Source organism: Sphaerodactylus townsendi, linkage group LG12 (genome assembly GCF_021028975.2).
Source record: "Sphaerodactylus townsendi isolate TG3544 linkage group LG12, MPM_Stown_v2.3, whole genome shotgun sequence".
Taxonomy (NCBI): domain Eukaryota; kingdom Metazoa; phylum Chordata; class Lepidosauria; order Squamata; family Sphaerodactylidae; genus Sphaerodactylus; species Sphaerodactylus townsendi.
The window spans coordinates 31845981-31867161 of record NC_059436.1 but is presented as its reverse complement, the minus strand read 5'-3'; the positions used below and the strand labels follow the sequence as shown (position 1 = coordinate 31867161).

The following is a 21181-nucleotide window of genomic DNA, read 5'->3' as shown; positions in this document are numbered from 1 at the left end:
TTGCCATACTGGGTGCATTTCCATAAAAAAGATCCTCATATGTAGGGGCTGGGGAGGTGCTTTTTGCTTATTGTTGCAATGCTATGGCACCTCCCTTTTTTATGCTGCTTCTGGAAGTCACCTGCCCCCCTGGAGTGGCACATCAGGGGGTATTTCATGCTATAGCAGAAGGGGAAGGTGGGGAAGTCACACTTGCATTGTATATTCCTTGCTTTTTCCTGCATCCTCCCCAGTACCTCTTGTCCCTACTTACTTCCTCTCCTCCCACTATGAGCCATCTCATCATTCTGCCTTATTTGCTATTCATGAGCACAAAGAGTAGCCGTTCCTTTGTGGTATGTGCAATTCAAGGACAAGAGTCCATGCAGTACTGTGTTGAGAGGAGTTTTAATATTCAGCAGCAGGCAAACCCTTTACATTCTGCCTCTTAGAAATGATCAACAAGCTGGAAGAATCCACATGACTGGGGCAGAGGGCAGGAACTTGTCCCAGCATCTAATAGCGCTTGGTTTCTTGTCCGGCTACAGCCACACCTGAGCCTGGCAGTGCTGCACAGCCTAGAAGAGTGTGAGAACGGGGAGAAATTAGATTTCAACTCAAAAGGGTGATGGTATCTACAATCTGTGGAGGGGCTTCTAGTACCTGTACAGTTCTAGCTTGGTTTTTGTGTTGGGGCCATTCAAAGGTCTAGGTCAATAGCCAAGCCGGCTGAAATTTATTCACATGTGAGAAACAGTCATCAGAACAAGTTCCATATGCCCTGGAGGCCCAGTCCTATTTTTGTATTTCACTTTTCCCCTGGTGGAGGCCCAAAGTGGTATATTACATTGTTCTCCATCCTTTGCCTTATCCCCACAACAACAAAGATCATGATGGACCCTGGGCCATCTATTGAGTTTCTACAGCACAACAGGGACTCAACATCAGTTGTCTCAGATGCTAGTCTATCTGCTCCAGCATGCCAGCTCTCCCCCCACCCCTGCTCCATCTCTTTAGCCTGCCTTCCTAGCAGCCTATCTAGACCCAGAATATTTTACTGTAATGATTTCTGTGCTGCCTGTCAACCATCAGATTCTTGGTGGAGGGTGGCAATGACATAATAATCAAAAGTTGTCAAAGCAGTCAGCAACCTTTGGTGGTTTTGATCTTGCTGCATGCTCCAGCTGTCTGAGAACACGGCTTTCCCATAATGCGGACACAGTTCTTACCTTGCATTGCTCAGCAGCTCTCAAGCTGGAGCACCAGTAAGTAGGGCCCTGGGCACATGCTGTGTCTCCTGGAAACAGGTCCCCCTCAGCCTCACAGACACCCAGTTCCTGTTAGCAAGGATAAGAAGAAATAAACTGGAGGAAGAGAAGTCAGTGCGGTCCCATGTCTTAGCGGAAATAGTAATCCTGTTGTCTTGTACACTGGAACTGCCTTTCCAAGCCGAGTCATGCCATGGGAGTGTCCATGACCTATGATGTGGCCTTTTGTGGTTAAATGTTTGAAATGTTCCCCTGTTGCTAATAAATGTTTGAAATGTTTCCACCTGTTGCTAATAATAATAATAATAATAATAATAATAATAATAATAATAATAATAATAATGTTTCCACCTGTTGCTAATAATCCCCAGGGGCTGAAGTTTGTGCGATCGTAACCTTGGCGCTCTGGTAGCATTTCTTCAGCACTTTACTTTTCTGCGTGGATTGCCTCATGAACCAGCTGGAGACTTTTGTAACTGAATTTGTACCCAAAGGGTCAAGACTAAATTCACATATGGGGCCGACAAATTCAATTTTGAAAATTATGTAAATAATTTAAAATTATAATATGGAATATTTATCTATTGCCAGCTGAAAGCAATAACTCAAACAGGGCCCTTAATAGCCTGCATTATAAATATATCCATACACAGTTATAACACAAATACACAAACAGTTCCAGTTTCCAACCCTGACCAAATATTTTTGGCCAAGTGGCCTTCCTCAATGGTCAAAAGCTACCCAAGTTTCAATTCCAGAGGAAAAAATATTGCTTTTTAAAGATCTGTGAGACTATGGTAGATTGTTTCTGGAAAACAGGAAAGTGAAAAAGAAAAAGATTTATACCCTCCCCTCCTTTCTCTCCTGTAAGGAGACTCAAATGGACCTACAAACTCCTTTCCCTTCTCTCCACAACAGACACCTTGTGAGGCAGATGGGGCTGAGAGAGTTCTGAGGGAAGTGTGATTAGCCCAAGGTCACTTAGCTGGAATGTAGGAGTGGAGAAACAAATCTGATTCATCAGATAAGACTGCTCATGTGTTGGAGTGGGGAAACAAACCCAGTTCTCTCTCTGTGTCTATCTAGAAGAAGAAGAGTTTGGATTTATATCCCCCCTTTCTCTCCTGCAGGAGACTCAAAGGGGCTCACAATCTCCTTGCCCTTCCCCCTTCACAACAAACACCCTGTGAGGTAGGTGGGGGTGAGAGAGCTCCAAGAAGCTGTGACTAGCCCAAGGTCACCCAGCTGGCGTGTGTGGGAGTGTACAGGCTAATCTGAATTCCCCAGATTAGCCTCCACAGTTCAAGCAGCAGAGCTGGGAATCAAACCCGGTTCCTCCAGATTAGACACACGAGCTCTTAACCTCCTATGCCACTGCTTCTCTATCTATCTATCTATCTATCTATCTATCTATCTATCTATCTATCTATCTATCTATCTATCTATCTATGCTCAATGTAATTAATTACGCAGGAAATTAATTTTAAAATTATGACTTACTGCAAGACTAATGATAACACCACAACTTTCTCATATAGGGTAGGCTTTAATCAAAAGATGGTTCATTGACCCAGTGTATATCTTTCTCTAACATGAATATGTTGGCCCTATATGTGAATTTCGTTTTGACCCTTTGAGGACTTAATTCTGTTGTTTTATGGTTAAGCCCCCCCCCCCTTTTTTTTTTCTTTTAACTTTTGTAACTGACCTTTTCCATCCGGCTTGAATTCTTAACAGAGGAAGTCAATAAACAAAAATGGTAAATGAAATAGTGGGACTGAATGAGGTTTCACTGTATGGAGGGCAGGAAGCTGCTGGGAGGTGATTTAAGGATGAGAACCGAGCTCTGCAGAGCTGATGTTACCCAAGGAAGTTCCATATTGTGTGCCTCCCCCCTCCCCCCCCGCCCACTGAACTGGTTGCTGCAACTTAAATTCACTTCCGAAAACTCCAGATGCTTTGGAGACTCCATATTGTGATTTTCACCAGTATTAGAACTGGATCTACAGCTAGGCAAGAGGCATTTGAAGGATGCTGTCTGTGATGGACAGGCCTGGCATACCTGGCATGTTTTCTGTGAACTCCATGGTTTTGCAAGCAGAGGGACCAACTTTGAATGGTACTGGTGGACAAAGCTTTTGCACTGCAAAAGAGTAAAGGAGTAACTTTAGCATAATATTGTTGGATGTAGCAATGTCTAATGTGCAGAGAAACGGAGAAGACCCAGCAGGGGGCAGACAAGCGGTCAGCTAGAGAGGACTTTAAAGTTAGTGACCCCTCCATCCTTTTGTGTCACCTCTTGTCTGTCCTTAGACTGATAATCTCAGGTCTAATATCCTGCTTCTTCTCGGAAGTTAGAACTGAGATTCTTCCTAGCTAGCAAGATAGCAGCATGCTATCTTTCCCTCTTTCTTATCCTACATGTGCTTCCTAATAAACAATTTCTTTTGCCCTTTTAATCGGTGTGTTAGCTGCTTCTCTGTGCAGTAAATTCCAACAAATATAGGTTGGATTCAGCCAGCTTTTCTGCAAGCAAGAAAGGAAGGAGGTGGTCTTTAAACACTCAGAAAGGCTATGCTGAGACTCACGGTGCCTGAATATACAAGAGCCTTGGGGGTGGAGGGAAATTGTCATATGGAAAATAATTAAGTGAGCTTGAATGGAAAAGCTGACTGCATCCTCAACCCTAGATCCATTTATTTTCCTAGAAGTCGTTAATACCCCACTGTGTCTTCAGATCACTTTGTCCTGTATGGCTGGAAAATGGAAACCACCCCTGCCAGTTGGCAAGAGGGCATATATCTACTATTGTCTAGGTGCCACCATAGCCTTGTTGCAATGATGAATTCCTGTCACTGATTGCCTCTCGGATATTTGGGATGGCAGAAGGTGGCATCTCTGCTTAAAATCTGTCATTCACTTAGGGCGTTTGGAGGAGGGGGTCTCCAAGTTCTCCTACTCTCTTCTTTAAACAGAAAAATACATAGTTTTGTGTAATGCTGAGTACTGTATTTCGTATGTGAGCCTTGGGCAGGTGGTTGTGACCTGGAATCTTGTGGTGCTTGGCTGGCCAAGAGCTACCTGAGCCCCCTTTCCATGCTGCACCTTAACTAGGAGCATGAAGAGCAACTGGTGGGTCAGACCAGCAGCATCTTAGAGGCCAGGGCTTCCTCTGAATAAACATCTGCCAGCAAGAACTGGAGCTGTGGGAAGGTGCTCTAGCCTCTTCTTAGCTCCAAACCCTCCCCTTCCTACAGCAGGACAGTACCTTGAAAACTTGCCGTTTGCAGTTTCTCCTCCCACCCCATTGTCTAGCGTTTTCCTTTGTCCCACTTAAGGTTCCACAATGTGTCTCCATGCTGATTTCAGGTACTGCTTGAGCAGAAGCAGATTCCTGTCATTTGGGGGGGGGGGGGGGTTGAGGCCAAGACTTGGGCAGGTTGCCCTGGGTTGCTCTCTTCTCTCTTTAGGCACTCACCTCTTCTTGCCAGCCTGGATAGGTACTGCTGCAGGTGCGATGCAAGGCTGCCTCTATTTCGGCCAGGGTGCTGTTTGACTTCAGGGACAACTTCACCTGGCTGCTGATAGCGAGGCAGGCTTGGCAAGGGAGCAGCCCTGGATGGATCTCTGTAGTGGAGAAACAAACAGTTCTGGTGAGAGGAAGCCATGGTGCTTCCTTGCTTTGCAGGGCACCTTGAAAATAACCCCCTCAAAGCAAACTTGCTTCTGCTGCTGCCTGCTCTGTCTGTATTTCAACCCTGGTAGCTAGCCACTTTGAAGCCACCCTTCTTGATTTAAAAAAACTCTGTGCTGAAAAACTGATTTGCCCATCGTACTGAGGAGACATCTCCCATCTCCTCTTCAGGGCCACTGTACTGAAGGGACAGCTGTTACCACCTCCGGTTCAGCCCCATCCAATTATTTTTATCTATTTCAGGAACATGGCAGGGAGGGGGCGGAGATTAAGGAACTTCATGGTGGCTTAGCAGTTGTACACTGCAAGCTCTCCTAAGCAGGAAGGGAGTAAGAAAAAGATGTCCTGTGGCTGCTAGTGAATGTGTGCTATCTTCTCTCTCAAAGCTACCCAGTGCGCCAGGATTGATGGGTAATAGAGGAGGGAAAGAGGGAAGAGAACTGTACGGTCCACAACCGGAACAGTCAAGTCCATAGCATTGGCTTTCTCCCTTGAGAAGCTCTGCCCTCTTGGGTGCTGCTTAAGAACATCTCTGTCTGGGTTTGCATCTACTGCCAGTTATAAAGCAGCCCCTTCCACCCCTGCTTCTGCTGCTCTGGAGATCACCACACGCTGTTCTAGGCATAGGCAACTGTGGCTGTGCTTGGCTAGAGATTCTTGGGAGCAAGCGAACAGCACTGGCTGCATCTCATGGATTTATCTTGGACTCCGCTGCTGGTTGTGCAGGTGTAGGAGACAATGATGGGCATAAAGCACATTTGTTGTCTTCCCCATGCCACCAAACGGCGCTACCAGTGAACTAGGCCATGGGAAAGAGCTGGTCGGAGAGTTTCTTCTTAGCTGGAAGTGGCCTTGTGAGAAACAAGTACATCACACCTGAGTTTGAGAGAGAGTTCATCTTGGCTAGCCTTGTACCTGGACCACAGTTTTCTTCTGTGACACACATGAGCATCATCCCGCAGATCAGGCGAGGTCCCAGCTTGCCCAAGATCATATCCATAATGATTACGGTATATTTCTCCATCAAACACTGGCACATTCCAGCAATGGCTCCTGGCAGAATCCGGCAGAGTTGCGACAGGGACTTGCCAATTGCTTCCTGAAGAAAAAGCAAGCGTGGATGAAAGTTAGTGGGCAGGCCAGTGTCTAAGCTGAGAGATCTCGGCTGGGCCTGAGGCTACCCAGCCTCCTGGTGGGTCTGGGAATACTCTGAGACTTATAGCTGATCTTCAGTCTACAGAGATCACTTCCCCTGGAGGAAACAGCAGCTTTAGAGCATAGACTCTATGGAATTACATCTCTACTGACTTCTCTCCCACATCTAAATTTCACTTTGCTCAGACCCTGTTCCTGAATTTCCAAGAATTTGCCAAGCTGGAGATGTCAGACCTTCTGGGTCTAGAAAGTTGCTTGAAAGCTCTTGTCCTACTTTGCAGTCGTAACCATGGGCAGTTCGGACCAACGAAGAAATTGTATGCTGTTGCAAGTGCTGTGCAAATGTCTGTGTCTGTTGAAGGCATTCAGGGCCGCTTAAGACTAGATGACTGTATTTGTGGCACCTTCCTTTGGTCGCTCAGAATGTTCTATGCAGGGGACAGTATGCTGGACCCAATCCCAATGCCACATGAAGAATGTGCCTCTTCTTCATTGATCTGAATTATTTTTTGCATTGGGGTGGGGTGGGGGGATACAGAAACCTCATCCCTGCTGTGAGTTTCCAAAGATAGGGAAACCAGGCACCTTGGACCCTGAGGGTTAAGAGTTCTGTTTGTTTTTAAAGACAGAAGACTTAGATGCTTGAGCAGCTGAGTGCCGTACCTACTTGTCCCTGTTGTGTAATGAAAATGGCATTTGTACCTTTGGGATAACAGATTCAATCCTGCCCACGAAAGATCTGCACAGCCAACAAAGGGGCAGGGGGATAGGCAGCTCCTCCCCTGGCATCTCCTAGGAAAAAGGAATAAGTATAAGCAACCTTCTTGTTGCTGCAGTAAAAGCCACACTGAAGCAAGTCTAAGTTTCGTTCATTGCTCATCCTGGAGCAGAAGGGTTTTGGCCCTGTTGGCCCCATCTGGTCAGTGGCTTCTTGGCCCTACAAAGTCCTGCTGCAGCCAGACTGGGCTCACAGATGGGTATCGCTTCCCTCCCTCTCACCTTTTTCTTGTTAACCACTGCTGGGTCCACTGGACTCCTCTGCATGGGAATCGTTGTCTATGTCCTAGGCAAGTGGATCTCCATCATCCTAACTCCTCATTGCATTTCTTGCATAGTGAGTAATTACAGCCAGCTTTGGCAGCAAAAGCACTTTCCGATCAAGGGGCCATGACATACCTCTTGGACTTGAGCTAGGTTCATGTCAGATTAAGGTTAGTCTTGGAGGATAAAGGCTTCTTCTTCCCCTCCATCTAGGTCTGGCAGGGTCAACGTGATGAAGCAGTCCTTACCTGAGTCTGGCTGTTGGGTGTGATGAGAGCTTTGCTTTGCAGCAACTGAAAGAACTGCTCCACCACTGGAACCAGCATCTTGAAAGTGTCCTTGGTCTCCAGTGACTCAGACTGGCACAGGCCCAACTTTGCACAGACAGAATGCGGCTTCTGAAGGACAGAAGGATCCAGGGTGGGAAATGAATAGTCCATTCCTTTTTCATAGGCAGCCATCCCCAGAAGGAAAGGGAAGCAGCTTCAGAGCTGGACCTTGGGGCAACAGTGTCTGAGGAAGCTCTCTTGTGCATGCCCAGAGCAAATAATTTATTTCCATGATGCTTGTGCAAGAGATCTTCACAACTAATTGGTCCAGAGATGTCTGTCTTCTGTTCCCCTTTATAAGTTTTCTCATGCTAGAGCAGCTTCCACCTTGGCTTTCTCCCCACATCCCCACTATCACTCAGCTTCTTGTTACTAAATTACTAAGGAAGGATTCATGGCAGAGCTGGTCCAACGGAGCTACTTACAATCTGCCCTTCCAGGCTGGAAATGAAGAGATCCAAGTATGTATCCACCAATGTCTGGCAACGTGGGATCAGTGTCTGCAGCGGCAAGGTGGCACATTCATGTTCCAGGTACTTCTGGATGGTCTCCTGTGTGAGGACAACAGCAGGACTTGGTTAGGGAGGGAGGCAATATGTGTATGCCTGGGTTGTCTGTCCATTTCTCTTCTCTTGGGCTGCCTCTCTGGCTTCTATTCACAGTCAACTTAGGGAGGGATAGCTGCCTCTTATGGGATGTCTGTTCTGCTGTCACTCATCCCAACTCAAAGTTGGGGTGTTTGGAGGGTACAGTGATGTGCAGCACTTGCTGGATTATCCATGGTCTCCTACATTTGCCACAACTGGAGCTGCAATATTTGGCCAAGTGGGTAGATTGACTAAATATGTTTTGATCACTAAAAGACTGCCTTCAATGAATCAGTCCGCAGATCTGAGGGGAGATCTTTCTTAGCACAAATACAACTGCATTTCGTTAGCTTTATTTTAGAAGAAGCATTCCCCCTTCCCACTACTACGCAGGAATGCCTCTTCAGAAGCCAAGTCTGCCACAGGGTGGATAAGTCCTTTCCCATACAGAAGAGAGCTGAACACTTGAAAAAGAAAACTCTAGCAGCTCCCAGTAGTAACAGTTTTAAGAAGATGGCCCTGCACAAGGCAAGAACAGGGGTAATGATTTGCCAGGGACAAGGAGCAGACAAGAGAGTTTGTCTTTGGTAAATGAATGATGAGCTCCCTGGATCTGTTGATTACCTTGAAGGATGACTCCTTGGCCATGCGAGTGAGGATGGTCACAATCTGTTCACAGTCTGTGCACGAATCTTCCTAGGAGACAAGAGTCAGTAGGACATCACAAGGTAGAAGCAGACCCAGGGCTACGGCTGCCAATTCTGAGTGATTCTATGATTTGGGAAATTCCAGGAAATTTGGAGGGAAAGCCTCAGGAAAACAAGGTCTCGACAGTGGAAGGACTTCAGCAGAGTATAATATATGAAAATATATACTGGTAGTATCATAGTAGTAAGTTCTAGTACAAGGGTCTGCAACCCGCGGCTCCGGAGCCGCATGCGGCTCTTTCAGCCTTATACTGCGGCTCCGCGTGGCCTGGAGGTCGGAGGGTAGCGTGGGCGTGTCCCTACAGCCCTCCAGAGAAGCGCTGGAAGGAGAGGTGAGTGGAGGGGCCAAACTGGAGACGACTCCATGTGTGAAGGTGCTGCTTTTTGCTTCCCCTCCATTCACCTCTCCTTCCAGCGCTGCCCTGGAGGGCTGGAGGGACATGTCCACGCTGCCCTCTGACCCCTGCAGGTCAGAGGGTAGCATGGGCGTGTCCCTCCAGAGCAGCCGCCATCCCCCCTCTGCCCCAAAGAGCAGGCAGCTGCCTGCTCCGTCAAGCAGAGGAGGCTTCCCTGCCCGGTGCCTCTGCCTCCCAGCGCTGGAAGGAAAGGTGAGTGGAGGGGCTGAACTGGAGGTGACTCAGTAGATCTTGGGGCCCATGGAAAATGGGTCCAAATGGCTCTTTGGGTGGTAAAGGTTGCCGACCCCTGTTCTAGTACATAGTAGTACTGTGTAGTATGTGTATTATACATAGTACAGAGTATAATTCCATAGAAACCAACATGCAAAGCGGTCATTTTTCTCCAAGTGAACTGATCTCTGTCGTCTGGAGATCAGTTGTCATTCTAGGAGATTTCCAGACCCCACCTAGAGGTTGGCAACCATGAGTACACAGTACATGATTCCCTGATACAGTCCCAGGGTGGGGTCAACAGACATATTCTGTGCATCCAAGATACACTTGGGACCTTGGCACATGGGTAGATGGAGTCTAAGCATATCCCTTTGGGTAGCTTTCCAGATGTGAAAAGGCCCAGTGAACCACAATATGCCCTACCAGGGAAGTTTCATGCATCCTGATGGGCTATAAATTAAGTTTCCCCAGTGGAGCAAACAGCAGCTCCCTCGGGATGTTTCAGGACAGCAAAAGAATGGGGGGAAGGAAACTCTTAAGACTACTCTCCCTTTGTACTATAATCTCAATACAAAGAGATTAGCATATACAAACCCTCTTCATGGCCTTGGACACTCATATCTTCAAGACTGCCTCACCTCCTCTGCGGCACCATGACATCTTTGCTCATCTGAGCATGGCCTTCTGAGGGTACCATCTTGCAAATGGACAGGATCAACTAATGCCTATGCATTCTGTGTTATGATGACCCCATACCTTGTGGAAAGCTCTGGTGAGTAGATCGGGAAGGCCTTCCTGATCTACTCACCAGGGTATTCCACAAGGCATGGAGTCGTCATAACACAGAATGCATAGGCATTAGTTGATCCTACCCATGTTTTTGTAGTTCTGTAATTTATATAAAACCGAATGGCTCAGGATGGCATTTCTATAATGTGGCTATGTTAGAGTGGTTCAGGAATGTGCTTTTATAAAGGAAATAGCACTATGGACTATTGCACTGAGTCCGGAATGCATCCTTTTCCATACAGAAGACTGCTGAACACTTAAAATGTGTTTGCTGTATGTATTTTCTCACTCTAACTTCATTGTCTTATGCAATACAATTATCTGCAGTGTTTAGTATATCATGTCTAATAGTCTATTTTTTTTGGGGGGGGGGGGGAATTCTGCAGTCCTGATTCTACCACACTACTTTTTAGATGTCTTGTCCTGCTGATTGCATGAACTTGCACTGTAGATATGAATAGAATAGAATAGAATAGAATCTTTATTGGCCAAGTGTGATTGGACACACAAGGAATTTGTCTCCGGTGCATATGCTCTCAGTGTACATAAAAGAAAAATACATTTGTCAAGAATCATAAGGTACAGCACTTAATGATTGTCATATAGGTCTAGTAAGCAATCAGGAAACAATCAGTAGTAATGAAAACATAAAATGTAAAATCATAAAATAAAATAAAATAAAATAAAATAAAATGTAAAATAAAATGCCAGCACAGGCTATAGTCATACAGTCATAAGTGGGAGGAGATGGGTAATAGGAATGATGAAAAAAGTAGTGCAGTAATTATATAATAAGTATATAATAAATAGTTTAACATTATCGAGGGAATTATTTGTTTAACAGAGTGATGGCATTCGGGAAAAAACTGTTCTTATGTCTAGTTATCTTGGTGTGCAGTGCTCTGTAGCAACGTTTAGAGGGTAAGAGTTGAAACAGTTTATGTCCAGGATGCGAGGGGTCAGTAAATATTTTCACAGCCCTTTTTTTGACCCGTGCAGTATACAGGTCCTCAATGGAAGGCAGGTTAGCAGCAATTGTTTTTTCTGCAGTTCTGATTATTCTCTGAAGTCTGTGTCGATCTTGTTGGGTTGCAGAACCAAACCACACAGTTAAATAGTTATGGTAAATAGATAATGGTAAACATGGTAAATCTAGACTGTAGATATGGTAAATAAATACTTGGGGGAAGCTTAGCCTTCAGAAAAGCTATCTCCCAGCTATCTGAGTGAATGGGAGGGACCCATTGTGCCTCTCAGCAGCAAGCCTTTGTCTTTGCCCTTTGCCTGGTGACCAGTTCAGCTGCAGATTCTCCCAGAATCAGTCATTCTATTCTGTGATGACTGCTGAGTATGAATGGGAGAAACATCTGGTGGAGAAAGAGATCAGAAGATACTTACATTGGTGGTCTGGTTCCAACCTGCTTGAATGCAGTGCTGCAAAGTGCCACACTGGATGGCCGTCATTAGGTTCTTACACCAGTATGTAGGACCTTGGGCACATTGATGGTGAATGGAGATCTCGTTGGCCAGGGCTGAAAAAGGGGAAGAGAGAACCAGGCTTGTATAGTAGCAGTGCACTGAGGACAGAAATATGAGTTTTTGGAGGAGTTATGACCAAGTGCTTCAGCAACGGGCCAGAGTATCAATTGGCAGCATAAACAACGGCAATAATTAGCCTTACCTTAAGCATCCAAAGTATTGTGCAAATTTTATCTCCCTGTTAAACTTTCTCCCCTGTTAAACTTTCTCCACCTTCCACCTTCCAAACTCTGACCACCATAGGCTCAATCCCAAGGATTTCTCCAACCTGGTGTAGGTAACCTTGTCTCCAGACTACACAAATCAGTTCTCCTGGAGGAAACGGTGGCTTTAAAAGGCCTCCCCATATTCTGCTGTGCTTCCAAATCTTCAGAAGTTTTCCATGCCAGAGTTGGCAACACTAATGACACCTCACTCCAAGTCCCCTGAGAACCTCATCCTTCAGTTTTCTGAAGATGTGTGACCCAATATAAGAGATGCTATAGAACCTTGTGGCGTGCTACATTGTAGTTGCTGTCAAATGGCACATAAATTCCCTTCCGGAATCTACCTGTCAGGAAAGGCAAGCCAAAACCATTTCAGAAAGTTAGACCCAACTCCCAAATTAGGAAGGTGATTCAGAAAGATACCATGATAGAATTAAAAGCAATGGAGAGAATCACAGTTCTTCCATCTGTCTCCTCCATAGCAAACCTGGCCCTCCAACCAAACTGACTTGAGTTTAGTATAATTCAGGAGAGGCTGGGGCTGCATTATCTCCATGGGGTCAATAATGGAACAGGGTAGAAGTTGCAAAAGCCATCTGAATTCAGTTAAAGTAAAGTAAAGTTTCCCCTTCAGTCGTGTCCAACCCTGGGGTACCACTGCAAGCAGTGATTTCATAGGCGAGCCTCTTTTGTGGGGTAGTTTGCCATTGCTTTCCCCGGCTATTCTTTACCCCCTACTCATTTATTTATTTTATTTATTTTATTTATTTTATTAGATTTTTATACCGCCCTATCCCCGAAGGGCTCTGGGCGGTGTACAACATTTAAAACGCAATATAATTAAATAAACATTTAAAAGCAGCGATAAAATTTCCCAATATAATTACCAAGTATAAAACTCAAGTTCAGATTTAAATTTAAATTCAAGATGTAGGTGGCGTCCAGCGTTCCGAAAATATAAAGTCCCTCCCTCCCCGCGGTAAAGGGAGGCATGGCGAGTCTCATTAGGTGGTTAGCGGCCCAGATGTTAAGGGCCAAGGAAGGGGCACTATTAGCGGCTGGTTCCTCCAAAGGCCCGGCGGAACAGCTCCGTCTTACAGGCCCTGCGGAACTCCCCAAAGGTCCGCAGAGGGCCCGGACAGCTGGTGGAAGAGCGTTCCACCAGGCCGGGGCCAGGGCTGTAAAGGTCCTGGCCCGTGTGGAGGCCAGCCGCATTGCCGAGGGGCCAGGGACCATCAGTAGATTGGCCTCCGCCGATCGGAGAGGCCGCGTAGGGACGTATGGGGTGATGCGGTCTCGAAGATACGATGGCCCCAGGCCGCGAATGGCCTTAAAGGTCAGCACCAACACCTTGAATATGATCCGGAACTCTACTGGAAGCCAATGCAGCTGCCGCAGCACAGGCTGAATGTGTTCTCGAAAGCCGCTGCCTGTGAGCAGACGTGCTGCTGCATGGTGAACCAGTTTTAATCGCCGGGTCAAACGCAAGGGAAGGCCCGCGTAGAGCGAGTTACAATAGTCTAATCTGGAGATGACCGTTGCATGGATCACAGAGGCTAGATCCGCTTTGGAGAGGAAGGGGGCCAGTCGCCGGGCCTGACGAAGGTGGAAAAAAGCATTTTCTCCTGATGTTTACCAATCAAGAAATGGATGGATGGCTGAGTTGATCATGTGCCAGCTGCCAGGATATCTGACCCACAGGGGGCTTGAACTCCTGACCATGTGAGTGGCAGTGCAAGCACTTAACCACTACACCACGTGGCTCCTGAATTCAGTTAGGGTGAGGTTTAGGGAGTGGTCTTAACACTTTCTCTTTCAAGGCAGTAGGCAGCACCCATCTTGTAAAGAAGCATTAACAATCTCCTGGGTCCACCCAGTCAGATGAAATTAGCCCCGAAGGCCATTGCATTTGACTGGCTGTTTCTATAAACAGAAACCATACAAAGATATAGCACGCATGTATGCAAAATTTTATAATAATGGATGCACTTCTGGATTGATGCAAGAGAATACAGACATTAGCCTGACCTGTTCTAACTAAATTAACTTGTTACAAAAGAGAAAGAAGATCAAATATGTATTGTCAAAGACTTTCACGGCCGGAATCACTGGGGGGTTGTATGATTTCCGGGCTGTATGGCCGTGTTCTAGCAGCATTTTCTCCTGATGTTTCACCTGCACTGTGGCTGGCATCTTCAGAGGATCCTCTGAAGATGCCAGCCACAGATGCAGTCGAAACAGAAGAAAATGCTGCTAGAACACGGCCATACAGCCCGAAAACCACACAACACCTCAAGATCAAATATGTTTGTGAAAAACTGGATGTTGTTTATTGAACATTGGGACATAAATTTTGCTGGTTCTTTGAGACCATATGCATTATTTTATTTGATATTATTTGAAAAAATATATAAATTTTATACACTGATTTGGATTAAAAAATGAAATTTAACTTTCCAAGCAAAAAATAAAATCACAGTCCAAGTAACCATAGCTACTTAAATAGTACCCTTCAATGAGTTCCAGTTCACATACATGGGCTTCCTCTCCTTCATTTTATCTTCACAACAGCCTTATGGGGTAGGCTGGCTAACAGAGAGAGTGTGTCAGTGATAAATTGAGGATCATCTAGTGATCTTCAGGCTGAGTGAGGATTTTGCCACAATTCTCTCCCAGCACAATTCTCTTTTCATGATGGAGAAAGGTCTTCTTGTCACTCAGTCCTGTCCTTGGTGGAGTCCAGTTTCTGTTCTTTCTGTGTCCCACAGACATTGAAAAAGAGATTTCTTTATTCTTTGGGTTGGGAAATACAATGGGAATAATAAACCAGGAAGTTCTGAATCACAGAACCCATTGAAATGAAGGAGAGGTCATGCATGAGCACAGCTTCACTCTTTCACAATACCCTCTTATGGGGCTTGTTCAGAAGACCTACAGTTTTACTTAACCCCTCCTTTGCAGTAGTAAAAGTCACAGATTGGTAGCCCAGTTCCCAGAAAAGTGTTTCATCAGTGCCCATTATGAACCCCATAAGTGTAGTATCAACATCAGCAGGAACACCAAAACGTTGGGGAATTTTTTTAATTGCTCATTGCTCTTGTCCAAATATTCTCACACTTTTTGAGTCTTGGAGTACTTTTCAGGAGAGAAGTTCGTCATGGAGGAGCACTATCGTCATGCATTCTTCTTGGCTGTTTACTTAGCACCTACGTAGGTACTAAACTGAAGGACAACAGCATTGTCTATGGAAAGTACTTTTAAGCATTTGCCCGTGTTAAGCATCATACACAGTCCATGGCCGCACAAATTCACAATTTTGAGATCTTGTCACATGTATTCCAGTCTCTTTGCGGAGCACTCGGAGATGCTTTGCAGAGCACCAAGTGCTCCCCAGAGCACTGTTTGAGAACTACTGCGCTAATGCCTCTATTTGCTGCTGACTGCCAAGAGATTATCCAGACTCATTTCTATGGAAGTCCAGGCTCTTGAATTAGACATTGTTTGTTTGAAAGGTGTGATATAACTATTTAAATACAACCCAGCCGGCTGTAGTGGGCAAGGTGGTGGACTAGGAGGATCTGAGTAAGCCAGATTCAAATCCCTGCCCTGCTATGAAGCTTGCTGGGGATGAGGATCACCTTCGGCCCTTCACTTTCTCTCAACCTAACTTTCCTCCCAGAGTGGCAGTGATAACAATGATACAGAGAATGATATACAACGTCACCCTGAAGCCCTTGGAGAACAGCAGGATAAAAAAGTACCAAACAAAACACTGAAGGATAATAAATAAAAGGTAACTGTTAGCTGATCATCGAGTGGAGTTCAAAGCAAGTACCAGAAGTGACCAAAGAGTAGAAGACTCTACTCAGAAAGACAGCAGACATAGTCAGCCTGTGACAAAATACCAGGGAAGGAAGCAGAAAGTGACCTTAAGCCAGTTTGGGTAAAGACAACAGAACTACTGACCAAGCCATAGATGAAGTGCTGGGTTTGGACATGGAACTCAGCAGCTTTTCATGTGTGAAGCTCCCTGGTTGGTCAGAGGTCAGCCAGTGTCTTATAGCTACACCCACACGCACAGGATAAAGACTTGTTTTTAGATACTCATATGCTACTTTTGTCCCCACTGGAGACCCAAAGCAGCTTACAACATTGTTATTCCCGTTTTAGCCACATGATAACTCTGAGAAACAGGTTAGGCTGAGAGAGAATAGCTGGGCCAAAAGTTGGAGGTTACGTGTACCTTAGAAAGTGTCATAAGAATAACAGTGCTAATGCTAATCAGGTCCTGTGCACATGAACCCTTGATACCCTCAGGTCTGTTTACGTCACTTTGTTTGCAACACTTTTAAGAGGTAAAGAGTCTCATACTAGGAAAAGGAACTGATCCACTTGAGAAGTTTTCCATGTTTGCAGCTCAGCTCAGGTTTCCCTTGGCTCTCCCTCTCCTGACGATGTGGACATGGAGTATGTGGACATGATTCAGTGTTCCCATTCATGCTGTTTGCTCAGCTAGGCTTGGCTTGTGGTGAGAGCAAGAGAGGCTGCTGTTGGAAAACAGCAGGTTTCAAGTTCTTCGTTGTTCCTAAAAAGGGTAACGCAAACCCACAAAACACCCGGCCGAGACATTTTTCTCTCATGATGAGTCACAGAAGATACTAAGGTTGCAGCCCTGTGATCCAGCACTTTCTAGACTAGACATTATAGGATATTGTCTAAAGAAAGATGAGCCAGAGTGCAGTGATATATATGTGTTGAATCTGCAGTTTTTCTCTTTATAGAAGCTGGTGAAGTGTGACTATCTTGAATATTACCATTCAACCTTGAGAAAATGCTGTCCTTCTAACCAATTGGAGTTTCTGCTGCTGTTCACCTTGTATAACATTCTGTTTACAAATCACTCCATCTAAGCCCATCCCCAGCATTCTGGTCCAGTCTCCTCCAGCAGAGGATAAGGCAATGTTTTTATTCTCACTAGCTAGTTTTATTGAGTGTTGCCAGCCCAGGGGCAGGTTTTTTATCTCCACCCCAGCAGTTCTTCTGATCACCCTTCCCCCACCAAATTTCTCATGTTGCCATTAATTTCAATGGGGGAAAGTACTGTACTTAGGGTCCATGCGGGAAGGAGGGTAAAATCCACCCATTGCCTGATGCTAGATTCCTGGCCTTTTTGTGCATGTAGAAACACACATACACACACCGAGAGAGGATTCTCTGCAGTCTACAAGCCTCCAACCCACTCTCCCCTATCTGTACACAACTCACGTTTTACTAAATTTGCTAATATCATCCTATGTATAAGACATTGACAGCAGAACTGGGAGCTCTGTGAAGTGGGGGCTGACTGTTCAGACATGACTCTTGCTTTTTTTCCCAGGATATATGGGCACATTTGCTTCCATTCATCCCTTTTGACTTGGCCATTCCTCTTTTCATGCACTCTCAAGCTTTAGGCAGCTTCTGGAGATAACAACCTCTCCTTGCAAGGTTGTTGCTCTTGATACGCTAATGCAGTGGTGGTAAACCTATGGCACCGGTGCCAGAGGTGGCACTCAGAGCCCTCTTTGTGGGCACGCGCAAACAGAGTGCCCCACTCCACATCTAGGCTGGCCTGCACCTCTGGGCTTGATTATTAGCATTAAACCTAAGACCAAGTTTTGAAGAAGCAGTTAAGCACTGTTAAACCCACTGATTTTCATGCAAAGAACAAAAGCGCAATCCTTTACCTGGGAATAAGCTCAGTTGCTGGCAGTGGGGCTTGCTTCTGAGTAAATCCTCCTAGGATCGTGATTCACCAGTTGGAAAAGATGCACGGTTGCTTCAAAGCAAAGCCACCGACTGCCACCAAGCTTACTCCTGAGTAACGCACGCCTCGGAGCCAACTGTTTTTTCTAAACTAAAACCTCAGTATTCAGGTTAAATTGCCGTGTTGGCACTTTGCAATAAATAAGTGGGTTTTGGGTTGCAGTTTGGGCACTCAATCTCAAAAAGGTTCGCCATCACTGCGCTAATGGGTCTAATAATGGGAATGACCAACAATAACAATGGTTGACAAAGTCATCTCCCTTACAGGACCCAGCAATACTTTTACTTATTCATTAAAACTTTATTAGCCCTCTTTCTACCTTCTGGAACTCCAAGTGGCTTATAAGGCATTCAGAAATGATTATAAAAATATATAACTTCAAACCACACTTACAACTGCCAATAAATAAAAGCTAATCAAATGCAGTAATAAATTTAAAAAAAACTTAAATACATACTTAAAAACTTAAATACATTCCTGCCAAGTGGTGAGTGGAATGTTTTCATTCCTCAGCCTTTCCAGATTTCTCACTGGGGTAACGAATGACCCAGTGTGACACAATACAGTACAATATATAGATGAACAATCACTAAGCAATGACATGTCTTCCCATAGTAAGTTGCCATCTGGAAAGAGATCATCTGTATTTGTTCTGACCAGGTCACCTTGGGGTTAGGTTTGGAACCCGGAGGTGGATATTCCTCCCCATGTCCTCAGCCAGTGGGACTTACCTGAGCCCCCACAGAGCAAACTGAGCAGTAGCAGTTGCAACATGGCCATGCTGTCCTTTCATACCAAAGTGTTCAGGAAGGTATTCCTTTTATAATACTGTTGGAGAAGGAGGGGCTGGCATGGAAAGTGCAGAACCACTGGGCCCAGCCAATAAAGATGAAATCCCTCCCAGGGAGAGGCCTCATGGTGTAGTGGTTAAGAGCAGGTGGATTCTAATCTGGAGAAACGGGTTTGATTCCCTATTCCTCTACCTGAGTGACAGAGGCTTATCTGTGTTTCCACACTCTTGCATTCCTGTTCGGTGACCTTGGGCTAGTCACAGTTCTTCGGAGCTCTCTCAGTCCCACCTACCTCACAAGGGGTCTGTTGTGGGGAGAGGAAGGGAAAGGAACTTGTAAACCACCTTGAATCTCCTTACAGGAGAGAAAGATGGGGTATAAATCCAAACTCTTTTTGTTCTCATGTTCCTGGAGTTTTCCATCATATCAGACTTTGAGACTGTCTTCTACTCGGGAAAGTGGCCACTCCCTGTTCCCCATGTCTTGGGGCTGGGGAGCAACCACTAGATTCTAAGGTATAGGGTAGGGAAGATGGGTGTGATCTTTAAGTTTGAAAATGGCTAAATAATTGTGCTCCTCAGATGCAAATCACAGATTACCCTTGTAGCCATATCAGTTCTGGGGAATTCATCCAGCTGAGAACTCCCTGTCTCTCCATCCATCTCTCAACTGCTTTACCCAGTCTTTTTTTTTTTCTTGGAAAAGTATCTATAATTTCCCCACTTGATTGTTGTGCGGAGCAGGATGTATAACTCCCCAAGCCATTGGAAGAAGAGTTGGATTTATATCCTCCCTTTCTCTCCTATAGGAGACTCAAAGGGGCTTACAAACTCCTTTCCTTTCCCCCCTCACAACAAACACCCTGTGAGGTAGGTGGGGCTGAGAGAGCTCCGAAGAACTGTGACTAGCCCACGGTCACCCAGCTGGCGTGCGTTGGAGTGCACAGGCTAATCTGAATTCCCCAGAGAAGCCTCCACAGCTCAGGCGGCAGGGCAGGGAATCAAACCCTGTTCCTCCAGATTAGAGTACACCTGCGCTTAACCACTACGTCACTGCTGCTCCTCCATTAGTCCCCCCTCTTTCTGCAATTTACATGCTTTTCAGTGATATCCATCCTCTCTCACCAATTCCTCCTCCTCTGTCTTCCTCCTCTCACAGTTCTGTGTATATTTGTGGTCTCCTGGGATTGCATCAGCTTTGGGCTCCTCCATCTCAAGGAGAGTTGTCACCAAAGAATGTCCATCATTTATAAATAGTTTGCATTTATACAGCATTTTTTTGATTGCTTAGACACACAGTCTCAGTAGTCCTTAGCATCCCTGTTGAATCAGGATTATAATTCCCATATTTCAGATGGAAGACTGAGGCTGAAATTCCCTTAAAAAATTCAACCACAGGTTCTTCATTTTGTTTTCTTTTTTTGTTTAGGGTTGGGTTTTCCAGTGGTTTCCCATTCAGTTGCTGACTAATCCTTGCTGGTTGAACTTCAGACCATAACTAGTTCCTTTTTCATCCAAGGGAGCAAATTTAAGGATAGGTGGAGTAATTATAATTAGTTTCTAAGGCTCATTCGCACATGCAGAATAAAGCACTTTCAAACTGCTTTCAGTGCTCTTTGAAGCTGTGCAGAATGGCAAAATCCTCTTGCAAACAGTTGTGAAAGTGGTTTGAAAACGCATTATTTTGCGTGTGCGGAAGGGGCCTAAGGTGCCAGATGACTTGTTAACTTGGTTAATGATTACTTCCCTTTATCCAAATGGTGGCAGAGCATCAGATGCAGAGACACGTGATGGGGAGACTAGATGGAGGGTGACCAGGTGTGCCTTTTCTTCTCTCCAGGAGTGTATATTTATGCACTTGGCTTCCCTCTCATTCAGCTGAGTGGGACTCTTGAAATGGGCTTGCATAACTGAGTAAATAGAACCTGAATAGAGTCATTCATTTCCTCTGAGTGGTTTGGGAGGTCATCCTTGATGAGTGTTCTAGGACTATTGGCAGAAAAAAAAATGAGAGGAAAATGGGTCTTTTCTTCTCCATGCTCTAAAATGGCTGTGAAGTTCAAACTATGCATACATACACAGCACAGACATGTCAAATTGCTTTTCTTCTGGACACAGGGTTTGCCCACAGATCTACAGTATATGGAGAGTGGAGAAGAAAGACAGAAGGGGCCTCTATTTGAAATTATTAAAAAGGTTGCGTTCTTTCTGGAGTGGGAAAGCAAACTCTGCATTTTTTAGTCCTCCATCCTATGCCAGGATCTTGATGTTCTTTACTGGGGCATTCTTACAGGAAAGAAAAGGGTGCAACCTCTCAGGGTTGTCCAATGACTTGGCTGAATACAAAATGCTTGGTGATGCTTCCTTATTACTTCACATTTCCAGGACCCTTGAATTCAGAACCATTTCTAGGACTAGTATTTGATAAAATCACCTTCTGTTGCTTCTGATATTGAGGAATTACCCAAAGAACATGACATTGCTCTTTTTTCCCAAACCTGCCCTTGGCTTTATACACACACACACACACACACACCCCGAGAGAGGATTTGCTGCAGACTACAAGTTGCACTTGGTGGAAGATGTGGGAAAGGATTTTTTAATTATTATTTATACTTTCCAAACTTTGGAACTCCCTGTCACAAGAAGCTTCCTCAGC

At 45.3% G+C, this 21181-nt stretch overlaps 1 protein-coding gene across 1 annotated transcript; it reads right to left on the bottom strand.

Moving 5' to 3' along the window:
* Positions 1-368: 368 nt before the first annotated feature.
* On the bottom strand, positions 369-18544 carry SFTPB (surfactant protein B). Its single transcript, XM_048512800.1, has 11 exons — positions 18464-18544; positions 11580-11713; positions 8678-8749; positions 7892-8017; positions 7386-7535; positions 6799-6888; positions 5857-6040; positions 4726-4874; positions 3310-3390; positions 1209-1316; positions 369-557 (listed from the first exon to the last, which is right to left on the bottom strand). Exons 1-11 carry the CDS (start codon positions 18510-18512, stop codon positions 522-524), a joined length of 1179 nt encoding a protein of 392 aa, XP_048368757.1. The 5' UTR covers positions 18513-18544; the 3' UTR covers positions 369-521.
* Positions 18545-21181: the final 2637 nt, after the last annotated feature.

What these genes read in the sequence shown, in the direction of transcription:
- SFTPB (XM_048512800.1), bottom strand. Translation starts at nt 18,512, where the DNA reads ATGGCCATGTTGCAACTGCTACTGCTCAGTTTGCTCTGTGGGGGCTCA. An exon ending in CCAAGGAGTCATCCTTCAAG is followed by an intron (nt 8,018 to 8,677) that starts GTAATCAACAGA and finishes GTCCTCACACAG; the next exon opens with GAGACCATCCAGAAGTACCT. An exon ending in AGAAGAAAACTGTGGTCCAG is followed by an intron (nt 4,875 to 5,856) that starts GTACAAGGCTAG and finishes TCTCCACTACAG; the next exon opens with AGATCCATCCAGGGCTGCTC.